The following is a 27,864-nucleotide window of genomic DNA, read 5'->3' as shown; positions in this document are numbered from 1 at the left end:
ACCTGGTTAGACCAGAGGATTCACAGCAGTATAGTTGGGATCTGGAAACACAGAGAATCTAGAACAGATGAACCCCTGAGGACCAATGGTGAGAGTGGTGATACCGGGAGGGAAGGGGGAGTTAGAAAGGGGTAACCGATCTCAGGGATCTACATATAACCTCCTCTCTGAGGGATGGACAACTGGAAAGTGGGTGAAGGGAGATGCTGGGCAGTGTAAGATAAGATAAAATAATAATTTATAGATTATTAAGGGTTCATGAGGGAGGGGGGAATGAGGAGGGAGGGGGGAGGGTAAAAAAGAAAATGAGGAGCTGATTCCAGGAACCCAAGCGGAAGGCGAATTTTGAGAATGACGGCAATGAGTGTATAAGTGTACGTTACACAATTGATGTTTGTATGGATTTTGTTAAGATTTGTATGAGCCCCAATAACATGATTAAAAAAATAACTTTTAGAAAATAAAAGCAGAAGTGTTTCCCATGTACTTTAGATTGCTTGTCTTTTCTGTGAGAGTTTTTTTATTTGAATTCTGGCTGTTTTTGAGAGAAAAATCACTTAGAACTTTTCAGGATCTAAGCTTATGATAGTATAGCATTATTCACGTGCCTCTGAGGCTTTTTCTCAGTCTTTTGCGACGTTTGCTCACTTGTTTGTTCATTCGTTCATTCATTCCTCAAAAGATATTCCATGAAGTACTTCCTGTGAGCTAGTTTGCAGAAGGGGTAGTGCAAAAAGATGGTAATCTACTCATAGGAGAAGAAGATTGAACATGTGTTCGGCCAAAGCACCAAAGTCTGAAACGTTTCGCATGTATGTGCATTTAAGAGAAAGACAGCCACACATGTATGTTCCTATACACAGAGACATGGCCCTCCAGTTCTATAGGAAAGGAAGAAAACATAACAAAACAACCCAGTGGCATTGAGTTGATTCTTTAAAGAAACCCCATCTTTCTCCTTTAGAGGAACTGGTGGGTTTGAATTGCTGACCTGGTTAGCAGGCCACCATCACCTTACCCACAAGCATCACCAGGAGCTCTATAAGAACTACCCCTGAAACATCTTTAGAATCATCTTATGCCCACTGATACTTCTTTGTTTCAGGCCCTCAACATCTTCTATCTACTCATATTTCTTGCCACTGACCATTCACTCTATACTACTTTTTACATAACTTTTCTCACAAGATTTTGAAAGCACAAATTGAATTATGTGTCTCTTTTTTACCCACAAAATAAAATCTTGTCCTAATAGAGACTGTCAACAGTTTATTAAAGTTACTCACTTTGAAGGTACCACCTATTCCCACCGAGACCCTGGCTGACCTTACTTTCTCGTCCTCCTGGTTTGGGATCCCTACTCTTTGTCCTGCAGATCTGCTCCCCAGCATTCTCCACTCTGCCCTCTGTTCCAGGAAGCTGACCTCATCCATTGGCTTTGGACACTGGGAAGTCCAGGCAGGAGGAGCGTGAGGTTGCAGTAGTCATTCTCTCGACTCTGTCTGGTTGGCTCTCCTGGCGACAGAAAAGGGAGTGCCTGGCTCGGACTGGAGTGGAGGACAAGTATCCCAGAGAGAGAGCTGAGCACATAGGGAGGCTCCTACGGTCTTTGAAAGCATGGTGTCTGCTGGCAGTAGCAAATACTTTAGTTAGAATGGAGTCTTGGGTGAATTGGGAAAGAGTGGAAGATGAGCCTGAACTTTTAGGAAGATTTCAGTTCACCCCAAAAGACAGTATTTTTCATAGTAGCCCATTTTTCCCCCACCACAAGCCAACTCCCTCTCCCAATTTCGCATTTTGGCAGTGAGGCCATCGTTCACCCTGCGTCATTGAGGTTTGCTCTAGCAATTGTGTCATTTCTATATTCAAAACATCTTTTTCTGTTTTAACTGTCAAAACACTACTTATCACTTAGTTGCTAGATTGTTTCAAAGCTCTATGACTTCTTTTCCTTTCTTTCTGTAAAATATTTCTAGAACTATTCATTTTACTATGTTGCTGCCCCTGTGCTAAAGAATACAGTGATACATTATTTCTTAAGGGAGTCCTGGTAGCATATCAGGTATGGTATATACTCATGTATAAGCCAAGTTTTGAGCACATTTTTAATGTAGCTTTTGTGGTGAAATTAGGTGCCTCGGCTGATATTTGGGTCGGCTTATACTCAAGGCTATATGGTAAGTGGTGGACCAGCCACGCCTTGGGGGAGGGTAGAAGCTTTTGACTCCAGTACTACTTACAACCTGAAAAACTCTCTATAGGGTCACTGTGAGTTGGAATAGACTCAATGGCAATGAGTTTATAGAGTAAGTCAGATTTCTTAGACCACTATTTTAAACCCATAATCTGTTTGAATAAGCAAAGAATGTCTTAAATTCTTATTCTCCCATCAAAACCCACAAAATTCAGAGATAGTTTGTAGCAAAGAAAATTTTATGTTATTAACTTTGTTCTGAACCCAACATGTAATTTATATCAAATGAGCTTTTTCAAAGGTAGGTTCCTACTCCTTTCTACCCTACCCTCCACGTGCCATGTCATATCTTTCTTGCCATAATTCTAATCTGTTAATATAGCTTGATCAGTTGCCTCTGTGGGAGACCACATGCACACTGATAATTGGTAACAGCTAGTGTGGGAATCCTGTAAGCTAGGATCTTCATTTCTCTGGCTCCATGACTGTGTGTGGAAAATGAGGGTAGTGGTAGAGGGTTGACTCAAATATTGAGTTAAGCTTTGTACCCTAGTGATTGACACGAGTGAGCGCTCATTTCATGATGGCTGTGAAATATTAACCTTGAAAACTCCTTGCACTTGTGGGTGTTGTAGTCCTGCATGCCTTTCCTTGCATCCTCCACACTGAATGCTCTCCTGTACCCCTGTTGCCTGTGATTTACCTGTTCTTTCAAGTTCAATTTGATTGCCTATTTTTAGTTTTTTGTAACTACACAGTTCATAATCGACCTCTGGCCTTTTAATAACATTTTCTATTTTGTATGGTATTTCTTTCTAAATTCATGTAGAGTAAAATTCCTTTTTTCTGATATATAGTTCTGTGCATTTTAATATATGCATAACATCATGAAACTATCACAATCAAGATACAGAACAATTCTATCACTTGCTATCTTGGCATCACTTTTAAACAGTTCCCTGAACCTAGTATCTAATTGTTTCCTATGTATGACCTAAGGAATCCCTCAGCTCTTCCAAGGGAGAAAAATTAGGCTATTTCTTCCCTAATAGAGATTTACAGCCTCAATCCCTAGGAGCAGTTCTAGTCTGTTTTACTCGTTCTTTGTGAGTCAGAATCGACTTAATGGCACTTGACTGGTTAGTTATGTATGACCAAAGAGGAGCCCTGGTGGTGCTGTCAGTTAAGCATTGCAAAGGCAACAGTTCAAAACTCAGCAGCAGCTCCTTGGGAACAAGTTGAGGTACCGTAATATGCTGCCGTAAAGATGTGTAGTCTTAGAAACCCTACCCAGGGTTGCCATGACCCGGAATAGACTCATTGGCGCTGAGTTTGTTGTTTGCGGGGAAGATATGGCTAACTTAGAATTGCACACATAGTCACTGAGTGGATACTGTAATATTTAAATTGTAGAAAACCTAGCCCAAAAGAATGGCAAAGTTTGGACATATTATGAAGCTTTTGATTTAAGTTAACTTTTATTTTGTTTTTTTAGGGTCATTTTATTTAGATAGACATTTTAACTGAACATTATTCCTATATAATTTGCTAAAGTGGTTTTGGAATCCTGCCAGGACAAATAAAAACCATATTTTATTTGTATGGAAAACAAAGGATTTGTTTTCTTCCGTTCTGGTTTTAATAGCAAATTTACATATGGTTTCTATTATTTCTTACCCTATTAGTTCAAAATCCATTTTGAAATTAATTTAGTACATCTTTCCCTTCTATGATTATATTTAGCTGTTATAATGTTATGATCATTACATTTATTGACTTTTTTGCTATTATTTAAAAAATATATTTAGTATGTTAAGCAGTTTATTTAAAAATGAGTTAATTACAAATTTTATAATATAAACCCTGTTTTCTCGTTTATTTTTCTACGGGCCAATTTTGTTTTCTTCCCTGAAAGTTTATTTATAGATTGTGCCTAAAATCAGAGGTTGCTAGAAATAAGGTAATTTATACTTGTAGAAACATGGGAATGATATGACCAAGTGAATGGTGCATGGTTTCCTTTTAGTGAACCTTTTTCTGAATGGATGAAATAGGCTATGATTTGCATCCATTCAGTAGCGTTACTTCCCAAGGAAGTGAATTGAATTTAACCATGTGTGTCTTTTTTTCCCTTCCCCAACAGCTGGCTTGCCTTTGCTTGTTCTAAATTTTGGCCAAATGTATCCATTTCAGAGAGGCTTTTTCTGTAATGACAACAGCATCAAGTATCCGTACCATGACAGTACTGTCACAACCACTGCCCTCTGCACAGTGGGGCTTGGCTTTCCCATTTCCTCTGTAAGTAAATTAAACAGTGGGTAGTCATGGGTTTGTTGTGCTGGTGGCTGAAGTAATGAAATTGGGGTGGGAGTAAGTCTGCAGTACTATCTTTACCAGTGTTGATTGCTTGAGAAATAACCCCCCACCCCCTGTTTAATCTAGGGGCAATGTTTCTTTATTTAAAGGGGGAGTATTAGCCAAAAATAACTTGATGCTATCATAAAAACTTATAGATTTTTTTTTTAAGAATGGAAAAGTTCTTTTAAGTCACTTGGACCAATTCCTCTTAGTATGCAAGTGATGAAAACTTGATCAAGCCTAATAAGCTATTTTATGTTCTTATCGTATTATTAAATAGAAAGTAAATGCTTACTAGAGGTCATAAAAAGGAGAATAAGTTTATTTGCTAAATTTATGAAAACACATTCACCAGAATACATCAAAACTATGTAATCTTTTACTTTTTACTGTGGTGAAAATTACACAACAAAACATATCAATGTGGGGAGAAGGGGGAGTGTTGGGACTGGGGGGCAGGGAGAGGAAGGAAGGAGAAGGTAAATAAAGTGAGATAGTTGAAAATCATGGCAAAACCTCAAAGGCACTGTGATAAAGATAATAAGTAATGTATTGCTTCACTTTTTGTGCCAACTGAATGACAGGCACTTGGCTAATATTTAACTTAATGCCCCCACAGCATCCTGCAAGATAGATCTGATCATCCATTTTATTTTAGTTTTAGAAAGCAGAAATACATTTATTTCTTTATTCAACATATATCATTGGATCTCCACTATGTTTCTGGCATTGTGCATTGAAAATTGACAAGAAAAATGAGTGTGACCCCGGCCCTCAAGAAGCTTACAATTTACCGTATATACTCAAGTATAAGCTGACCCAAATATCAGCCAAGGCACCTAATTTTACCACAAAAACTGCATTTAAAATGTGCTGAAAAACTCGGTTTATACACGAGTATATACGGTAAGAGAATAGTAAAGTGTCTGATTTTTTAAATCATTTTATAGATAAGTCTAAGACTTTAACAGCACCAAGGACAAAAAATACACACTTCAACAATCTCTACAAGTATAATTCAGTGACATTCAAGTTGAGCAATCATTTTCTCAAGCCTTTCCAAATTATTTCACTAGAGCTAACATAAACTCACTGCTCACTAATCAGGAAACTTTCTCTTGTGTCCCTCTTCTCCTCCCCTGGTAATCACTAGTATTGTTTGGTTTCTATGTTTGTATTTGTTTACTTCATGTAAGAGATCATACACTATTTAAACCTTTGCCACTAATTCTATGTTTTCAAAGTTGTAGCATATATCAGGACTTCATTTTTCTTTATGCTGAGTAACATTTTATTGTATGATCATTATTTTTTAGTTGTACAACTTTGTAGATAGATCAATAATTAGTTCATAATACCACATTGATTTTTACTATTTTAGATAACTGGAAACTTTCCTTCTAGGTTAAGATGCAAAAAGTGTAGGTTAAGATTAACGCTTGGAATATTATATTTCTTTCTTTTTCTTTGACTCTCATTCTTGTACCCTGCCCTGTGTCTTTTGATATAACTTTTATGTTATTTCTGAACATAGAATAGAAAGAACAAAGAATTACCGCCTTGAGTGTCTTGGGACTGTAAAATGTCATACCATATTTCTCCTATGACCACCTGTCTCTTATGACATCACATCTCCAGAGACTCACAAAATTTGTGTGTCTCAGCAGCCTCTTTCCACATTAGGATAGAATGGCTGTTCTTTCCCTGTTCTGTCCCCAAATTGACTAAGAGCCCAGTTCTTTAGTTTTCCAGTTCCTAGCTGACACGTTGTCGTTTTGGCAAGCATCTTTCTATTATTTATTGTCTTCAACACAGTACTTGGAAGGAATGGGAAACTGATTTTCCCATGTTTCAAGACAAACATATTTATATATATCTACCCATTCTAATTAACCATAACTGCTTTTATGAGAACAAATGAGGGTGGGGGAAGGTGGGGATCTGAAATTTAGTGTAAGGAGGATATTTAGTTTTTCCTAAACAGTAAATTCCACCGAAATTGGTAACCTCTTTTAACTTTCAGATTTAGGAAAGTGTGGTGAACTATATGCCACTGATATAATAATAGACAATGTTAAGGTACTATTGTGATGTACAGAGTATTTGTTACTACCATTATGTTTAATACCTGTTGTCAGGTAAAGTTTTGTTTTTTATTAAACTGCTTCTTTGTTTAAGAGATAATTGTTTGAGGATCAGAAAGGTTACTTTAAATTATTTTACTTGGAATATGTCATCCTTTTCTTTAAAAAGTTTAATTTATAAAAATAATGCATACTCATTTATTAATTAAAATTGATTAAAGAGTTTTAAAGTAATCACCTTTAGATTTGTTTCCTATAGGCAGCTACTGCTAAAATTTTGGTGTTATTTCTGTAGTTTCAAGGCATTTTAGAGATTATTAGTACACTGTCAATTCAGTTTTGTAATTTGTTTTTTCACTTTATAATAAAAATTTAAAGTTACTATAAATATCACAACTTAAATCAAAGGCTCAACAAAACTAACTCTGGGACAGTTTTACTTTGTCCTGTAGAAGAACTGAAAGAGCCCGGGTGGTGTAGTGGTTACATACTGGTCTTCAATTCGAAAAATCCGAAAGATCAGCGGTTGGAAACAACCAGCCATTTCTTGGGAGAAAGATGTAGCGTTCTACTCCAATAAACAGCGACAGTCTTGGGGGCTCACAGAGCAGTTCTACCCTGTCCTATATGGTTGCCATGGGTAGCGACTCGATGGCAGTGAGTTTGTTGTTGTTTTTTTGGGATAGAGGCACTATACAGTTGCTGTAATAGTACAAAACAATAGCAAACAAAGTTAAATTTCAAAAATGTACAATGGAAAAAGACATGGTGTGAATTCTGGGGTCCTTGGGTGTTCATCTTTCTTTTTCCTCCTTCTCTTTATGCATCCTGTATCTTTTTTTCATTTGCTATCATTTGGTAAATTCCTTGCCACTCTTTCCACATTACCAGTCCAGAAAGCTGATCTCAAAAAGGCTTGTTGTTAATACCTGCATTCTTTAACTCTTTGTTCCCTCGTTGACATGGGTGCTGTACTGCCTTCTGCCCAGTTTTACCCCAATAAGTACTATTGATTCCACTAGGGAAGAGATGAGTGGTTTTGCTCCCCATTGCATCCTTAGGGACAAGCATACTGCTTGTCATGTAATAGGTGTTTAATTAATTGAGGTAAAAAATGTCAAGGAAGGTACAAAATGTAGAATACAATTGTTATTATGTTTGACAATAATTATTACAATGCAAATTCAACTTACTAGCTCTTAATGGGGGGTGGGACACCATTATATTGAATATGTATTGTGATTAGAAATATCTTAAGATATGGGAGAAATGTCTAGTAGAATTGAAGAAGTGAATTAGAGTTTGGTTTCTTATGTTGAAAGACATTTTATTTTCTACTTACTTATTCTCATGTGCATAGCTGCATTGCCTACATACATTGCTATGGGAAGTAGTGATTCAGTCAGTTTTTATGAGCAATGTCCTAACTCCCTTTATGTAAGGGAGTAATAAAATGAAATAATGTCAGATGTGTCCTTTGTGCTTTTCTGTAATCACAGAAGTTACGATGCTTATTTGGCGGTTTCTTTGGGAGAGGAATATGTGCAATGAAATGTCATGTATTAAGCATTTTCTTTATAGCAGTTTTATTGGAAACATGAAAACATGTTGATAAATTTTACTTAATAGTAGATAAACTTGAAAGAAAAATTATATAGATATAAGGGGACTACAAAAATTCCTTTATCTTTTCAATCTTTTTACACATTACCTTTTTGAAATCACATTTTTGTTTATCCGGTGAACAAATGGTGTGTTGCTGTATTATTGATTATGTTAACGATGACATGAAGAAGCTCTGGTAGGCAGTGGTTAGGTGCTTGGCTGCTAAACTGAACACACCATTGGCTCCCCGGAGAGAAAGGGTGGGAATCTGCTTCTGCAAAGATTTACAGCCTTGGAAACCTTGGAGGTGGGGTGGGATGGGCGTAGTTCTACTCCATCCTGTAGGGTCGCTGTGAGTCAGAATTGACTCGATGGCAGGTTTTTGGTTTTTTTTCCTTTCAATGTATGAAGTATTCTGCTAGATATATGATATAGTCCCTTTTTCCTCCAAACAAGCCTCTAAGGTTGGTAGGCATTTTTCTTTTACTAGTATTAAATGGACAAGCTGGGATTTTGGCTTCCCCATCTCAGTTAATGGTAACTTTACATTTCTTTCACTGTGAGTAAGTGCTTGGGGTCATTGTCACACTTGTGTATATTCAATTCACATGCCAATTCATCAGTAAATCCTGCTGACTCTTATTTCAATGTGCCATTTTGAAATAAATCCAGCATTTTCTTAAAAACCTGTGTCACATCTGCCCCACACTCCTCACTAGTGTCTTGTGTACAATAGGAATTGTTATTGGCTGGATTGAACTGTTTGCTTCTTCATCCAAGAAATGGCACTTTGGACTTTGATCTCTTTCTCTACTGTAAGTTTTCATAATTAAATGTCCTTTAACATTGACAAAAATAGCATTTTAAAATCTTAAGTTTATGGGGTCTAAAGTCTTCAATTATCGATGGAGTTTTGTCTTCAGCTCGGTATCCTGAGTTGTGTTCTACGTATAGTTAATATAAAATGACTTCAAACGTCTCCCTTTAACATTTGGGTATGGAATTTCAGATAAAATATTTTCCATCTTCAGTTTATTTTAGCTATCAATTGCTGAGTAGATATGAAAAAACTTATTTTCAAGTTTTAAAAACCCTGCCCTCTGAAGATTGGTTTTAATAAGTTCACACTTTAACTACTCTGTGTAACGTAAGAGTACATGAGATAATCGCTCTCAGTCGTTGACAGCAGCAGTATTTCCCAAAGTGGGCTGTAGCACTGGCCAGGGGCACTGTTCAGGATCCAGGGGCTGCAGAAGTGGATGCCTACTCTTCTATGGGTTTTCATTGCCAGGGGGACCCTGAATAGTTTTCTCAAAGGTAGTGGTGGGTCAAATGCTAAGTTTGGGAACCTATGGTTTACAGCAAAAGGTGTGATTAAGGAATCCAACACTCCAGATATTCATTCAGATAGCCAGCACTTACGATCTTATTTCTGAGAGACCTCTTTTTTTAAATTTATGTTTTAATCATTTTATTGGGGGCTTGTACAACTCATCACAATCCATATACCCATCCATTGTGTCAAGCACATTTGTACATTTGTTGCCATCATCATTCTCAAAACATTTGCTTTCTACATGAGCCCTTGGTATCAGTTCCTCACTTTTTCCACTCCCTCCTTCCTCATGAACCCTTGATAATTTATAAATTATTATTATTTTGTCATAATTTACACTTTTTCTGTTGTCCATCCCCTAGGGAGGAGGAGGTTATATATAGATCCTTGTAATTGGTTCACCCACTCTACCCTCCCTCCACCCTGAAGGTTCTGAAGGGATCATCTGTCCTGGATATCCTGTCTTTCCAGTTCCTATCCGTAACAGTATATATCCTCTGGTCTAGCCAGATTTTTTAAGGTCGAATTGGGATCATGATAGTGGGGGTGAGGAAGCATTTAGGAACCAGAGGAAAGTTGTATGTTTCATTGTTACTACACTGTACCCTGACTGGCTCTTCTCCCCATGACCCTGCTCTAAGGGGATGTCCAGTTGCCTACAGATGTGTCTTGGGTCTCCAATCTGCACTCCCCCTCATTCACATTGATTTGATTTTTTGTTCTTTGATGCCTGATACCCAATCCCCTCTGACACCTCGTGATCACACAGGCTGGTGTGCTTCTTTCACATGGGCTTTGTTGCTTTTGAGCTAGATGGTCGCTTGTTTACCTTCAAGCCTTTAAGACCCCAGGTGCTATATCTTTTGAGAGCAAGGCATCATCTGCTCCCTTCACCACATTTGCTTATGCACCTATTTGTCTTCAGCGATTGTATCGGGAAGGTGAGCACACAATGATATGATTTTTTTGTTCTTTGATGTCTGATACCTGATCCTGTTTCACACCTCATGGTCACACAGGCTGGTGTGCTTCTTCCATGTGGGCTTTGTTGCTTCTGAGCTAGATGGCCACTTGTTTACCTTCAAATCTTTAAGACCCCAGACCCTATATGTTTTGATAGCCAGACTCCATCAGTTTTCTTCACCACATTTGCTTATATACCCGCTTTGTCTTCAGCGATTTTGTGTCAGGAAGGTGAGCAGCATAGAATGCCAGTTTAATAAAACCAAGTGTTCTTGCATTGAGGGAGTGCCTGAGTGGAAGCCCAATGTCCATCTGCTACCTTAATACTAAATCTATAAATATATGCACATCGATCTATTTCCCCATCCTCATATTTAAATATATATGTACATGCCTTTATTTAGACCTCTATAAGTGCCCTTTGCCTCCTAGTTCTGTCCTCTATTTCCTTTTATTTTCCTCTTGTCCCACCATCATGCTTAGCCTTCATTTGGGTTTCAGTAATTCCTCCCGGTTACATTATATTGATCAAGCCCCACCAGGCCTCCCATACCCTTCTCACCACTCACCTTGGATCACTTGTTGTTCTCTTGACCCTGGGTTTGCCAACACCACTTCCTTTCCCCCACCTCCCCCTCTCCCATGTCCCCCCAGAACCGTTGGTCCATTGTTTTCTCCTCCATATCGTTTATCCAGCCTATCTTATGCAGATAGACCTGTGGAAATAATAACATGCACAAAAACAAGACAGAGTAAAACAAAGCAACAAAAGAAAACAAAACAACAAAAAATGACCAAAAAAAGAAAAGCTTATGAATAGTTCAAGGACTGTTGGCCTTTAGGAGTGTTCTACGGTTGAGTCTGATGGGGTGCCATGCCCCGGTTCCAAAGTCTATTTTCAGTACTCTCTGGCGACTTCCTTACTCACCTTGCTGTTTTGCTGTACACCCCTAGTGTTTTGCCTCGATGTGGTGGAGTCAGATTGGGTGCAATTCCCACCATGTGTCTCCAGTGTTATCCTCTGTAGGGCTATGAGTCAGTGAGGGATGTTATGAAACCTCTTTCTTGGCTCTTGCTTTTGTACTATAGTTTATTAATTATTTTTGTTTCTGTTTTATCCTGTTTGGGGAGCTACAGTTTATCATACTTCACCATCAACTCCAGCACACTTCAGTTCTTATAGGAACTGGGCAGAATAATTGGAAGGTTCTCTCAAGTAGCACATATTCATTCTCATAAATATGCACAGTTGGTAAAGAAAGATAGTGCTGGCTATTCTTTTTGGCATGATTACATATGATTACATTTCATTTTTTGAAAACTTGTATTTTCAAACTTTACTCTTTCCTGCTTGGAAGTTTGGTAAGGAAGCAAAAGTTAAAATTTGATGACCTAATTGAGAAGGTAGACTAAATACACAGTCATCTCACATGTCCATTGAGCCTAGTAGTACAGTTAGGTGGCAAATAGTAATAGTTCCATTATTCTACAGTTCAGGTTGTGCCTTTGGATTCTTTGGGCTTTTAACCTCCATCTACAACCTGCCCTTCTTATTTGAGTATGGAGAGGAGAATAATCCCTGAGATATTCACAAATGGATATCATCCTCTGTTTGATGGGACCTTTATGGGATCATTCATCTACCAGGTTATCAGGGTGGTAACTGACCTCACACAGAACCTCAGTGTGTCTGGAATTTGTGTACCAGAATCTCATAAACTATTTTCCTGCTCCTAGTAGCCTTGAGACAAAGTGACCCCTAATAATTTGCTGCTGTTGACTCTTGAGTTGTCTTGCTACTATCTCTTGGGCATCCAATGTCTAAACTGGATGTCCCGATGTAAACAAAATGCTGCATAGTTAGAATGCAGTCAAGTGCTACACAATGTCTTGTTAGGGCAATGCCAACCGCACATATTTCCAATCCCATAAGGCTGATATTAAAAATCAAGGTACATGGTCAGACAGAGCCACTGGCAGATCTGCTCTAGCCTCAGGCAAGAGTCACGATCAGCCTTACTATCACAGAAAGATACCATTGTAATCCCGATTATACTGGATCAAACTGGATGCTTGGACAGTTGATTACACTATAGAGAGACCTGAATTTGGTTTGGGTGCAAGTATCTCTTACTGTTACTATGACGCAACTTTCTTCTCTGGCGTTTCGATTATTGTTGGGAAGCCATTGCCTTCTTATGCATTACTGGTATTTTCGTCTATATACTATTATGCTTTTACTCATCTCCTTAGTGCGATTTTGTTTTCTACTGCTTTTGGTTGGGTCTCCCAGCTGTGAAGTACATCTGAATGCATAATGAAAATTATGGATAAAGGGGATTAAGGGAATCCAGAAGTGGAGGGAAGGGGAAGATAGGGAAAGGGTGTTTCAGGAGTAACTGATGAAGAAACAGGCGTGCGGAAGGGGAGCACTAGAATGGATTGTGATTGCAAGAATCATCTTAAAGGCAAGTTGACCATGGGGGAGAGCGGATGCTATACAATTGATGTGGGGTGATTGTGTAATTCTCCGTGATATGATTGAGTGACTATTGAACTATTGAATTTTATGATATGTGTGTACTTGCCAATAAAAGTGGGAAGAACTTTTTTCAAAAGAAAAAAATATTAAGGTACAAGCAATGGTTCATAATAAAAAATGGATGCTACTTTGCAATGAACATCAAAACATTATTTTTGTGTTACTAGGTTAAAGGTATTTCTAATGTATCTGAAAGTATTTCTTTAATGTTTTTTAATGCACAGAAAGGTACACTATTTTTATTATACACTAAGACAAACATTTGGCTAACTAATGTTAGACACAAACTGTACCCAACTGTTCTTATATACAAATTAGACTTTTTAATTATCTGGGAACTGCCTGTATATAATATGGTGCTCACATAGCGTCCAAACCCCATTTCACAGAATGTGTCATGGATGTTAAGTGGTACATGGCTCTACTATCAACAATAAAAAGGAACAAAATATTGACACATATTAACCTTAAAAACATTATTCTGGAGGTATTTGGGTAGATTTTACTATTATTAGAAGAGTTTTCTATACATAAAAAATAATTTTAAAGCAAAGTTTCTTAGTTTTTCTGGATATCCAACCACACCGGTGTTTTATCAGTGTATATATTATGGTTTCAATATTCTGAATATTTGCACAAGAGGAAGTTGTAGAAGATGCAGTGTAACCATGCTGTTATGTTATCTTTTCCTGTGTCTGGTAAAAGATGGAGAAATGTGATATTTAGTTTATATGAGTTACTATATTACATGCTGTATTTTGAGCCATTTTTATATTCCATGATAGACTATAGAAAAATGCATTTATTTGTGTGGGTATCAGTTTACTATGCAGAGTCTGCTTCTGAGGCCAGTTAACTATAATTAGACACATGGGCATATTAAAAGGAGTCTGGAAATGTTAAATGGTACAGCCACTTTGGAAAACAGTTTGGAGTTTCTTAAAATGTTAAACATAACTTACCATGTAATATAACAGTTCCTTTCCTAGGAATCTAACCATCACAAATTCAAATATATGACCACACAAAGCCTTTACATGCATTTTTATACTAATCATCTTAACTTCAAACTGGAAACAATCCTAAATGCCATTAACTGGTAGGGAGGGGGGTTCAAAAATATCCTGAAAAGAAAAAAGGAATTGAGAAAGAATGAAATTTTTTCGTGTCCTTTCTGAAATCCCCCATATATACATTAGACGGCTATCTGGTAAGAAAGGGGACAAAACGCATGGTGCAACATAGATGAACTTCAAAAATATTATCCTTAATAAAAGATATCACATAAAAAGACCATATAATCTGTGGTTGTATTTATATGAAATGTAGAAAAGATAAATGTTTATAGAGACAGAAAGCAGTTGTCTCTAGGCTTCTATTGGAAGCATGTATGGAGCACAGGTAGGCTAGAGGGGAATATTGGAGTGATGGAAATGTTCTAAAATGACTTCTGGTGATGGTTGCACAAGTTTATAATTTACCAAAATCATTGAATTTGTATACTTAAAGTAGATTAATCCTATGATATTCAAATCATTCTTCAGTAACAAAACAGGATGAAAATGAATTTTATTAGCTGAAGCCTTAAACATTATTGATATGTTAGACATTTGATAAATTATGAAAGGATTTTTCTTGATATGTAATCTTTCAGGTTAAAAGAAAAGCGTTGTGTATGAATTTATACACAAGTAAATTAAACCCTTTCACTTTTTTGTTTAATTAGATAACATCAAATATTACATTTTTGTATTTTTCCACTCTTCTTTTCTGTGCCTTGTGGGGTAAATTAGTGGCATAAAATAGCCTTTCAAGCAATTTGGAAAGTTAAAAAAGCCTTTCAAGCAAATTTAAAGTTAATACTTGGGGCATATTCCACATAAAGGAACATATTCCAGAGAAATAGACATAAATAAGGATTAATATTTGGATATGTTCGTTATAGCAGTAGATAGGATAATTAGAAAATAAAAAGCAATTGACACACTCTCAATGTTTAAGGGGAATAGTTGAGTTATGAATGTTTCTGTTGTGGCTCTCTTGGTTGCAAGGAGCAGAAGCCCTTTCAGAATGCCAGAACTTCAGGGCAGCAAGACCAACAGAGGGTAACTAAGACTGCCGCCTTCCCCGCTTCTCATGCTCAAGGGGTCACACGAGGACGTCTGCTTCAGTCTCAGCTGCAGGTTCAGTCACTTTTCATTGTTGCACAACAGATGTGGATGCTCAGGCTTATTGCCAAGGAAGAGACATGCCCCCTACCTCCATCCTTCTGAACCCTGTTCTGACAGCAACTGTGCTCCCATCGCACTCAGTGTATCTGCACTCTACTAGTAGCCTCTAGAGTTCCATAATTTATTGCAATGGCTATACAGAATTCACATGGTCCTCACGATTATGGGGTTTATTAGGGAGGTTAACAGGCTATAATTCAGGTGAAAAATGTTTAGGATACCATTGTTTAGTTTTTTCTTTGTGTACCCACCACAGGCAGGCCTCTCTCTGGCCTTCACCCTCTGGCCTTTGACCTACTCAGGCAATCTCACAAAGCTCTTTGGGGCTTCTAATTAACATCCAAAGGGTATGCCACTCCACTGTAAGCCTCATCCCAAAGCCACTCAGTTACACCTCCATGGGTCAGCATACCCAGCTCCCTAAATTAAGTGCCCAGAGGCACCCCATTCTACAAGCCAGTCGTCAGCCCAAAGCACTCTGTCTCATGCTCAAGCTCTGGGTTCTGCTGTTGCTACTCCTCTGCCTTCTCTCATGTCAAAGCTGCCTCCTGGATTAAGGAGGTTCAATATGTAGTGATCTTGGGGTCTGGCTCTTCTTTCTTGCTGATAGTGAGAGCTCTCCCCTCCTCCTGCCTCTGAGATGGCTGATTTTATACCCAGCAGGGTGGCAATCACCGTTAACCTTGTTAGCAATCACAGTGAGATCATATAATCCAGTGTGTCTTCCCACACGGTCTTTTACTTAGACCCATCAGAAAAATAAACGTTTGGTGGCAGCAACCAAGCTATAGCTACAAGAACATATATATAATTGAAATAATGATTCAATGATTATTATGTAATCCAATCTGTCTTCTCACACCGTTTCTTACTCAGACCGATCAGGAAAATAAACGTTGTTTGGTGGCAGTAAGCAAGTTATAGCTAAAAGTACCATAGTCACTGCATTGCACTTGTCTGTGGCCTAATGCGGTCTGCCAGTGCTTATTGATTCCTTCTGTTTCATTTCTAAAATAACCAGAAGACTCTGGACTAGCTCATCTTCTTGAGATTCAAATGGGCCAGTAAATAATCAAACTATAGTACAGTCCCATTCCAACCCTTTCCTCCTTTGGAGGTCTAGATAGGAAGTGAAAATGAAGTGACTTGAAACAACAACATTGATATAGTACATTTTATCAACTGAATGAAGGATCACAAATATTGGCCATTCTTTTTTTTTAATAAATAATTTTAATGGGGGCTCTTGCAGCTCTTTTTTTTAACATTTTATTAGGGGCACATACAACTCTTATCACAATCCATACATATACATACATCAATTGTATAAAGCACATCCGTACATTCTTTTTTTAAAAAATGTTTTATTAGGGGCTCATTACAACTCTTATCACAGTCCATACATATACATACACCAATTGTATAAAGCACATCTATACATTCTTTGCCCTAATCATTTTCTTTTCTTTCTTTCTTTTTTTTCCCCCCTTTTCTTTTTTTACATTTTATTAGGGACTCATACAACTCTTATCACAATCCATACATATACATACATCAATTGTATAAAGCACATCCATACATCCCCCCCCCCAATCATTCTCAAAGCATTTGCTCTCCACTTAAGCCCTTTGCATCAGGTCCTCTTTTTTTTCCCCCTCCCTCCCATCCGTACATTCTTTGCCCTAATCACTCTCAAAGCATTTGCTTTCCACTTAAGCCCTCTGCATCAGGTCCTCTTTTTTTTTCCCCTTCCTCCCCGCTCCCCCCTCCTTCATGAGCCCTTGATAATTTATAGATTGTTATTTTGTCATATCTTGCCCTATCCGGAGTCTCCCTCCCCCCCCTTCTCTGCCGTCCATTTCCCAGGGAGGAGGTCACATGTGGATCCTTGTAATCAGTTCCCCCTTTCCAACCCACTCACCCTCCACTCTCCCAGCATCGCCCCTCACACCCTTGGTCCTGAAGGTATCATCCACCCTGGATTCCCTGTGCCTCCAGCACCCATATGCACCAGTGTACAACCTCTGCCCTATCCAGTCCTGCAAGGTAGAATTCGGATCATGGTAGTTGGGGGGAGGAAGCATCCAGGATCTGGGGGAAAGCTGTATTCTTCATCGGTACTACATCTCACCCTGACTGACCCATCTCCTCTCCTAAACCCCTCTATGAGGGGATCTCCAGTGGCCAACACTTGGGCCTTGGGTCTCCACTCTGCACTTCCCCCTTCATTCACTATGGTACATATATATATGTATATATACATACACACACACACACACATATATATATATTTTTGCATGATACCTTATATACCTGGTCCTTTTGGCACCTCGTGATTGCACCGGCTGGTGTGCTTCTTCCATGTGGGCTTTATTGCTTCTGAGCTAGTTTGCCGCTTGTTCACCTTTGGCCATTCTTATTTAAAACTCATTTCTAATTCATTTGTGACCCAATTTCTTCCCTCTTTTCCCTCAAGTTCTTGGAAGGATAGTATGCATTTGTTACAGGTTCATACTTACACCCTCTTCTCATTTATTGACATGGTTGGGGTCAAAGACCAGGTTGTTATGCTTCAATCAGTGTCATGCTATCATCCATAAACACCAAATTATATCATTACATTACTGCCAAATTTTTATCATTATATAACTATCAAGTGTTATCACTACATAACTTCTAATCTACCAGTAATTAATATAAGTGGGAATTATGCAATTTGCCTTTTGTGTCTGTCTTCACCTAGTATGATATTTTCAAAATTCATGTTTAGAATTTAGCTATAACTGAATAGTATTCTACTTTATGAATGTAAACTAAAATGTGTTGCCATAGAGTCAATTATAACTCATTATCCTTGAGGAAAAAGTAAAACTGTCCCATGGAGTTCCAAGACTGTGTAAGCAGAATGCTCTCTCCTGTGGAGCTGCTAGTGGGTTCGAATTGCCAATCTTTGGGTTAGCAGGCAAGTGCTTAATTACTGTGTCTCCACGGTTCCTTGTATGGATCCATCACATTTTATTTATGTTTTCATCTTCTGATGGATGTGTTAGGCAGGGTTCTCTAGAGAAACAAAACCAGGACACTTAAGATTCCCTACATACATACATATACATCTATACACACACACATATATGGATATGTTTACATAGCGAAAAGGAATACAACAGCAAATTAGTCTACACAGCAGCACAGAGAGCTCAGTCCAACTCACTTTCATGGAATAGTAAATAAACTGAAGCTCCTTCCAACTCATGAGTCTGAGGAAGCAGACAGTAAGAAAATGAGATGTCGAGGTATAGTAGAAGTAGCTCAGCATAGCAGAGCAGGTTGCAGTGGAGCCTCACTGCGTAGCGACACAAAGTGGCATGAGGTATGGTATGTGCAGCCAAGGTAACGTGACTGGAATCTCCCGCATGCAGCAGAAATGGGAAGGTGGGACAGCACGGTTGTGTGGAACAGCATGGCACCGTGCTGTGATTCACAGGCCACGGGTTAGGCTCACAGGTAGCACAGTACATGTGTAGAAGCAGGCAGGTAACTCAGGCAGTGCTCTGGTTCCAGCACCAGGAAGGGGCTGGCCTCGAGAGCTAGTTATCTAGTTAGCTAGTTGTGCCTCCAAAAGAGGTCATTGAGCTGTGACCTGATTGGCAGACTTAGCTCCACCCACATGTTCCTATGGGTTTTGTTGGCACAATGGATGCTACTCTTTTTTAACTTTTTTTTAAAAAAAGTGTAGTGTTTACCAGAGGTATAACTTTGAGAATTTTGTAAACCTCTTAAGCATTTAAAAGGATTAATAGCTATTGGCAGATTGACTCGAACAAAAAAACAAACTTTGGTCCATGTGTTCAGGATCTAAATGAAAAATATCAAGACAAATGAAAAAACTTGGGGTGAAAGAAATGTGACTTCAAGTGCTTCTCCCTTTCCCTTGGCAATTGTAGATGGAATACTTTAGATTTTTGGTACATACATACTCGGCAGGTTGTCTGTCAGCCTGTAGGGCTTCAGTGGGGTTGTCAGGATGTGATGAGTCTGTTGGCTTACTCGTGGTGACACTGCTGCAACAATGAGCCCTCCCAGAGAGAGAGAGAGCCTTACATTCTGGGTAAGTCTGAAGTCATGCTTTGTGTTGGGGGCTTTGACCAAGCTGTATCTCTGTAGAAAGCAGTTCCAGTCATGCTGAAGAATAGAGCAATGTGCCAGGTTCACTGAAGTAAAGGAGAATCCAGTTCTTTAAGTTCACGTTTAAGCATCTTAGGAAATGAATGTGAAATAGGATTTTTATGGCGACATTAAAGAGGAAAACAGAGCCAGCTGCCTGCTCTAAATGCTTTTGAACTTGGCTTTGTTCATTCATTTTCTTAAGAAATGTCATTAAGTTTCCTTTTCATAGCTACTCAAAAGCTGCCATAGGTGGGACAGAAGTGAGTGGATAAAGCTTTGTTTAAGTGAGAGCTTAGCCAGTGATCATATTCTGTCCAAATGTGGTAGTAAATAGAGGATGCCCAAGTGTGTGGTTTTGTTTCTTTTGAAAGCAAAGTTAATGACAAGTTGGCTTGGAAATTATGTTGAAAACCGTATGGTTTAATGAAAACAGGAGCAGAAGAAAGGATTTTACCCAAATCTATGTAGTCTCTTTGAACAGACACAGAAAGAGGATGCTCTTGGTTACATTGGTTAACAGAAGATTTGGAGGCTTTGCTATCTGTAGAAAGCTTACCTTTCCCTAAACTATAATCGCTCTAACTTATTGTTGCATGCATTACTGCATTTCTTTTTTACATGTGCTCATACATTTCCATGCAAATGCATTTTAAAATATTGTCTCTGGGATAATTATTGCCATTAATTATTTTTGACATTTTTAATGATATTTCAATTTATTCCTTTTGATAGCTGGATTGCCTTTTGCAATTCTTACTTCAAGGCATTCCCCCTTCCAGCGAGGAGTATTCTGTAATGATGATTCAATCAAGTACCCTTACAAAGAAGACACCATACCTTATGCATTATTAGGTGGAATAATCATTCCATTCAGTATTATCGTTGTAAGTTAAATCCACTTTTCCAAGTTTATCGCTTTGGGACAATTTATTTAAATTTTTGTTAAGCTGTTAAAATTAACTGTAATTCACCAAAATAATATGTATTTTTTTAGATTTAATTAAAGGTTTAACTTGATCAAGATTATCTCAGCTATTGTGTGGCCAAAATTATAACAATGTATATCAGAATAGCCTTATTGAATGCATGTGTGTTTTATACTAATTTTCCATATTACTGTTTTAGAGCTCTAGTACTATTGTCTCAACGATTGTACACTAGATAGCTAGATGTTCTATCACTGTATTTAGCATAATTCACACAAAGGTTATCATAAGAATTCATTATACCTCTGTATATGTATCAGGTCTCTGGATTCTAGAATAGAAAAAATTTCAGTGAACACAATGTAATTTTACTGGTATAGAAGACAGGAATGCATGAGTCTTGGGCTGCAAAAATATCTTTTGTTTGGAGTATTTTAAGTGGGAATGCTTAGAGGATGTAGCTTTAGGGAGAAAAGTTTTGTGGTGGGACTCGAATCTAGTCCATCCCCTACTCACTAGGTGGTTGACCTTTATAATCTTTTGACCCAGAAAATTCCATGATTTAATTCAACAATTTTTTGCCTCATAATTCGTAACTTTAGAAACAAGACTTATTTTAGTTAAAAATAGCAAATAAGGTTCCATCCAAGGGGTAAGCCTGCAAGATGACTGCACATTATGCACTCTACTTTTGGAGTTTTTTTCAAACCTCAAACTTCCCGAATTACAAAATATAAAGTCTTATTCAAGACTGTTCATGGTACCCCATTAGCAATAAAAATCAATCTAGTCATAATTCATAGTGTATAATTAGTAAAAGAGAACTTTGGCTATACAAATGCTTGTTTCTCCAAACTGTAAGCTGCTTGAAGGCAGACAGCCCCGGGTTCATCTTGGTATCATTACTCCCTGGAGAGGGGCCCGCATGACGTAGGTGCTCAGTCTGTGTTCTCATGTATGGAGGCATGCAGTGAGGTTGGTGACTCCTACAGTGGATCTGTAATGGACTCTTCTGTAACAGACACATCTGTACACTGATATTTTTTCCTCTTAAAGAAAGAAAGCCAAGTCCAGGGTTTTAAAATTAAGGTAGGAGTTTGTTATTTTTTCCCCCTGAAAGATTGCTAACTATTTAAATATAAATACATTGTATTACGGCTCTTAGTGGCAAATAGCTAATTTCAAACCATCGTTAAGTATGTAAATAAACACAGCTAGAATACATGTGCTTCTCTGTTGGACTCTTCTTAGGGTCTAGTTAAAGGGTGAGCATACTCACAGAAACGCCCTGTGGCAGGCAGAGCTGCTGCAGAGCCTAGGGCGATGGCTGGGCAGTGGGTGGGTGTGCGCAGCTTACACAGCTGGACACAGGCTGCCTGACAAAAAGCAGGTTTGGTAAAGACTCATTAATTAGATTGGAATTTTTGATCATTTGAACAAAGCATTGAAAGAGGTTATCTTGGTATTTAATAAAAGGAAGAGTAAATTAATAAATGTAGGTTTCTTTAAAAAAGAACAGAATGCTTATAGGCACTATAAAATACTATTTCTTCACATTTGCTTATGCACTCATTTGTCTTCAGTGATCATAATAAAATAAAAATTTAAAACAAAGGAAAAATGATACTATCTACATCAACATTATTAACCAAGATAGATACTGATTATAGCAGTGGTTTTATATATTAATTTAAAATAATTCATGTTTAGAAAGTACTTCTTTTAAAAAATAAATCATACTTTACATTGGGCCTTTGATATATTTTGCTAATGATCCACCAAATTTGCGAAATTGAAGGAGATGGGTAGAGAGCTAGTATTAATATAGTTTCTAAAAAGCCAAGGGAGAATTTCAATAAGAAGACATGATCAGTGGTGTCAAATACTACCAAAAAGTTAAGGTAAGTGAAGGTTGATAAAAAATCTGTTGGATTTTATTTGACTGATTCTCTCTGTCTCTCTCTCTGTCTCTCTCTGTCTCTCTGTCTCTGTCTCTGTCTCTGTCTCTCTCTCTCTCTCTCTCTCTCTCTCTCTCTCTCTCTCTCTCTCTCTCTCTCTCTCTGAGAGAGAGAAAGAGAGATTTAGTAGAATAAAGGGAGTGGAGGTGGATAGAGATATTCTTGAGTGGGGAAATGCAGTAGTGACTTGAAACTATTGTAGAGGGAGGAAATGGTCCCTGAATGGAGGACATATAACTATGAGGCAGTGTAGCAGAGTGTTTCTGAATAAGGGCGATTCCATCCCTTGTAGGGTGCTAGAACAATTCACAGAGGCTGCAAAAGCAGTTACTTAACACTGTATCCTGGGTTATGGACTATAGTACAAAAAATGCTCAATTGTCAGGGGGCGCTGAGTAATATTTTTTTTCTAGAAAGGGGGAAATAGACCAAATAAGTCTGGGAATCTATGATGTAGAGACATTAAAAATCTTGGTTGGTAGACAAAGAAAGGAAATGAGAGAATATTATGAGGTTTTGAGTTTAAGGAAATTATTACTCTATACTGATTTAGGTAAGAATTAGCTTTTGGGTTTCACCCATATTGTTTCACTCCTACTATATTTTCTTTCATTCTTTATTAGCATATCATTAGAGCTATGTCAGTAAACTAACAGCTGACAAGTTATTTCAGTTCTAGAATTAGGCCACAAGTTGTTTAAAGGTAGAGCTCATCCAATGAGGAGAATTGGCATGAATGGCCCAATGGGCAGGATAGGATATTAAAATGAAACAAAGGAATATGGCAGTCTGTTAGGTCAAATGCACCGGAACATTCCTACATTTAATTTGGAAGATTTGATTAGAATCTCATTGTCTATTGGAGCCTTGGTGGTGCTTCTGCTTAAGTGTTGCAGGTCACACTCACTAGCTGGTCTTTGGAGACAGCTGAAGCGATGCATCTGGAAAGACGGATAATCTAGGAAGCCCTTTATCCAGAGAAGTGCCGTGAGTCAGAATGAAACCTATGGCGCAGTGTGAAGTCGGCGTTATTGTCTATTCTAATAAAAATGGCATATTTCATCTGACATTTGTCAGCTTGAGATAACCCGCCCTCCTCCGAGTATAAAGTGTTAGTTGTGTATCTCACACTGCATCTGTGGGTCCCCTTTAACTTGTGCTCAGTGCTCTAAATGTATTTATCCATCTGGCTTCCTGCCACCAATGGTGAGAACCGTGTCCCGTGATTTAACTAGGTATACGCGCCAAGATCACGAGTCATTCATGGGGCCAGTTGAGTGGTTAAACAAGAAATCTGAGATGTGGGAGTTAGAATTGCTAAAATTGTAGTTGATTAATATACGTAGGTTTTCATCATCAGTGGTCAAATCCATAATGAAATGTTATAGAGATCACCTCGTTACCAGTCTAGCAAGGAAGGCATGAGTCAAAATCAAAACCCAAATGAAAAAAGCCAGTATCATTTGAGTTGACTCTTACTCATAAAAACTATATAAAACATAGTAGAACTCCATAGGGATTCTGTTTGAGTCTGGGACTCATCTTCTGCCTGCCCAAGGGGCTGGTGGGTTTGCAGGCCAATGCTTAACCTGCTGTATCACCAGTGCTGCTTTGACTTGAATTGAAGCGTACTTTAATACACGGCCACTTGAGGCAGGTGGGGGGTGGAGTATGCTAGTTATGTGAAAATTATGGTGGGTTGGCATCCCTGGAAATACACAGGGCTTTCAAACCCTCTTCTGTATCAGAAAGTGATCTGATGGGTTCATTCACAGTAAGGACTGTATTGAGGATCATATTTCTGAGGCTTAGTATGTTTTACCCGAACAGCAGCCCCTTTAATAAAAGTTTATTGGCCACTCTTATCTTATGTCAGTGTGGTAGACCAACTTTCTGTTCAACAGTTAAAACATTCTTGCTTAGTATAGTTTTTACAATCTTTGGTTATCAAAGTTATAACATTCTAATTATGGAATTTAAGGAGCCACTGAGTCACATGAGGAATGGATTTTTTTTGTATCAGGTTCTTGTTAAAAACACTTTTAGTAGACACCAATTGATTTCACCCATGATGAGGAGGAGTAAGGAGCCCTGGTGGTAGTGTGGCATAAGTGTTGGGCTGCTAACTGAAAGGTTGGTGGTTCAAGCCCCATAAGTTGCTCCTTGGTAAAAAGATGAGGGTACCTGTTCCCATAAAAATAGCAGTCCCAGAAACCCTGTGTAGTCCTATGATTGAGTTGATGGCAGTGGGTTTGGGTTTTGGATAGTAATGTTCATGCTCAAGACAGGTAACTTTCACTAAATAGACTTGCTTGAATGTGTTGCCCAATTGTTTATGTAAACTTAAAATGAAACATGGAAGTTAGTATATATCTTAAGTGAAAATTTGTAACTAATATACCATCCCACTCCTGGCCCCCCAATATAAATTAAGAAGACTGTTCACTATTTATTTGGGCCCAAGGCAGCTAGAGAGTGGTTTATCTATTATCATCAAATATAATTTCTTTTATAATTCAGTATTTAAAATTTTTCTCAGGATCTTGGTCTATAACTTGAAAAAGCATTTGGAAATGCTATATACCCTAAACTCAGTTTATTAATGTGGTCTAGATAAATTATTTTATTGTCCATGCCTATTTCTTTGAAAATGTCTTTGAACTTCTTTCTCTTAGAAATCTTACTATTACTGATATTTATACAACAAATACAACAAACACTGCATTCCATCTCCTTTCTCCAGCATGTAGGTAAAAACACACACACAGTATGCAAACACACACACTCACTCTATTAGAATCTGGGAAAGTTCACAAAATTATAGTTTTGATTTTGCAAAACTGGTAAAAAATAAAGAATGTAAAGAGTCACTTGAAGTGATTGTGAGGAAAGGGAGGTACCAAGGCTTCCAGTGAGATTTGCTGAAGGTGGCTCAGTTTAAGGTCTCTTGGAAAGGCAAGACTGGTAGATACTGCCCACCTGTCTCGCCTCTGTACCCTTGGCATCAGTGTTAGAGCCTGTATTTACATTATGCTTTTTTAACTTCCTGAAATGATTTTAATTCCTGAAATGACAGATGTTTTTGATTCAAAGGAATGTTGGAGAAGAAATGGAGAAAAAAATTAAAAATAAAAGAAATGGAGACTGTCAGATAAAAGTATTTACAGAAAGGTCATTCTGGTTGGGGAAGTCTGTGTCCTTTAAACAAATGATAGTCTTGTTCTCCAGACGAAACCACTGCCCACTATGATTCTTAATGCCCAGTTTATTTGATACAAAATAATAAGATTCTTGTTTCAGGTCAACTTTGAAATTATTTTGGCTCATCAATTGCTTTTCAAGCAGCATTCATAATTGATTCGACACTTTTTAGAATCTATTATCTTAAACTCTGACCCTCTTTATAAATGAAAAAAAAAGTTCTAAAAGATTTCCCCAAAATTATGTTGAACTGTTTTTTTTGTGTGTGTGCATGTTTAAAGGGCTCTGGTTGCTTCTCAATAAATTATTTTTTTCTGTTTCTTTTTCAGATGATTCTTGGCGAGACCTTGTCTGTTTACTTTAACCTTGTGCACTCAAATTCCTTTATGGGAAATAATTACGTAGCCACTATGTACAAAACCATTGGCACCTTCTTATTTGGTGCAGCTACTAGTCAGTCCCTGACGGATATAGCCAAGTATTCAATAGGCAGACTGCGGCCTCACTTCTTGGATGTTTGTGACCCGGATTGGTCAAAAATCAATTGCAGTGGTGGTTACATTGAAAACTACGTGTGTAGAGGGAACCCGGGAAAAGTCAAAGAAGGCCGGTAAGTGTTGAATCACTAGTGTTTGCTTTATCTTGTGCGTTCCAGGAATGGAAGTTTTCCTTGACCAGAAGATGAGCCATCTACTAGCTTAGAGAAAATAGTGGATGTTTCAAGTAGACTTTGAAATTATTTTGGTTCATCAGTTACCTTGTAAGCTGCGTCCATAAAGGCTCAGACACTTTCTTGGAAGGTGGTTTTAGAGAAGCTAGTGTAAGGGAGGTAATTAAGAATATCTATTTGACCCATTCTCTCTCCTCCTTTTCTTTCCCCGCCTCATTTATCTTTACCCTCTGTTTAAAATAATTTAAATGTAATCCTTTCCATCTCCAATGTATAATAAATTTAAAATGGACCCTATACATAAATTTAGTCCAGGGCCCAGCAAACTTTTTCTTATGAGGCCAGATAGTCAATATTTTAGGTTTTGTGGACCGTACAGTCTCTTTGATAACTACTTTGCTCAGCATCTGTAGCAGAAAAGCAGCCACAGATAAATGATTGTATGGGGCCATGTTTCAGTGAAACTTTATTTACACTAACAATGGCTGCCCCAGGATCATCATTTGCTGGCCACTAATCTAGTTAGAACGATTCTCAACCTGTGGGTTGCGACCCCTTTGGGGGTCAAATGACCCTTTTACAGGGGTCACCTAAGGCCATCGGAAAACACATATTTCTGATGGTCTTAGGAACCAAGACACGGTTCCGCTATCCTTTTCAAGGCGGTCTGCCTACATGCAGATACACCCACATACAAGTACCCAGTGTGAAGACTGTTACCCATGCTACACCATGCTTCCAGATGAAATTTCATTTACTTGTCACTAGAAATAAAGATTTCATAATATATAATTACATACTGTTTTTGTGACGAATCACTATGCTTTAATTGTGTTCAATTTGTAACAATGAAAATACATCCTGCTTCTCAGATATTTACATGATGATTCGTAACAGTAGCAAAATTACCGTTATGAAGTAGCAATGAAAATATTTTATGGTTAGGGGTTCACCACAACATGAGGAACCGTATTAAAGTGTCGCCGCATTAGGAAGGTTGAGAACCATGGATCTAGTCCAATCATGCTAGATCTTTTAGTAGTCTTAGAGTTTTTTTGTTTTTAATAAAAATAACAACTCATATCTTCTCAGTTCTAGGTCCTCAGGTTGTTCTCTTGTAACATCCTTACTGGGCCTGTTTTAAGATGACAGTCGGTCGCAACCCTGTGTACAGTGGAACGGAGCATTGCTTGAGCCTGTGCCATGCTCGCAGTGGTTATGTGTGAGCCTGTTGTTGTGCTGAGCTACTCTCTGCATTCTGGAGAACTGTTAGGTGGGAGCCAAGGAGTCCTGTGGGTTAGATGTGGGTTACCGACTGCAAGGTTGGTGATTTAAACCCACCATCTAGCCACAGACAAAAGATGAGACTCTACTCCCATAAAGATTTAAAGTTGGAAGGAAGCACCAAAAAAAAAATTTAAAGTCTTAGAATTGATCGTTGGCAGTGGATTGTTTCTGCGTTTGTTTTCATTATACATGAATTAGAATGTGTAGAACTCAAAAGGAAGTTATCTAGTACAACTCCTATAATTCAGGGATGAGGAAACAAACAACTCCTATAATTCAAGAGGCTCCAAAACATAAAACAATCCAATTACTAGTAGTGCCGCTGATTGCTCAATTCAGGTC

The 27,864-nt window shown here is 38.1% G+C and overlaps 1 protein-coding gene across 2 annotated transcripts in view; it reads left to right on the top strand.

Annotated features, from left to right (window-relative positions):
- Positions 1 to 27,864, top strand: part of PLPP1 (phospholipid phosphatase 1) — a 96,342-nt gene that overhangs the window by 40,032 nt on the left and 28,446 nt on the right. The window contains exons 2-3 of one of the 2 annotated variants that reach the window (XM_075541042.1): positions 4,338 to 4,492; positions 25,895 to 26,175. In XM_075541042.1, the coding sequence (XP_075397157.1) occupies positions 4,338 to 4,492; positions 25,895 to 26,175 (436 nt within the window). Of the gene's footprint in view, positions 1 to 4,337; positions 4,493 to 20,212; positions 20,365 to 25,894; positions 26,176 to 27,864 lie in introns of both variants that reach the window. The other variant, XM_075541043.1, reaches the window with a different exon arrangement.

This window comes from Tenrec ecaudatus, chromosome 2 (assembly GCF_050624435.1).
Source record: "Tenrec ecaudatus isolate mTenEca1 chromosome 2, mTenEca1.hap1, whole genome shotgun sequence".
Taxonomy (NCBI): Eukaryota; Metazoa; Chordata; class Mammalia; order Afrosoricida; family Tenrecidae; genus Tenrec; species Tenrec ecaudatus.
Note: the sequence above shows the minus strand (reverse complement) of the source record. Positions and strands in the feature narration are given on the sequence as shown.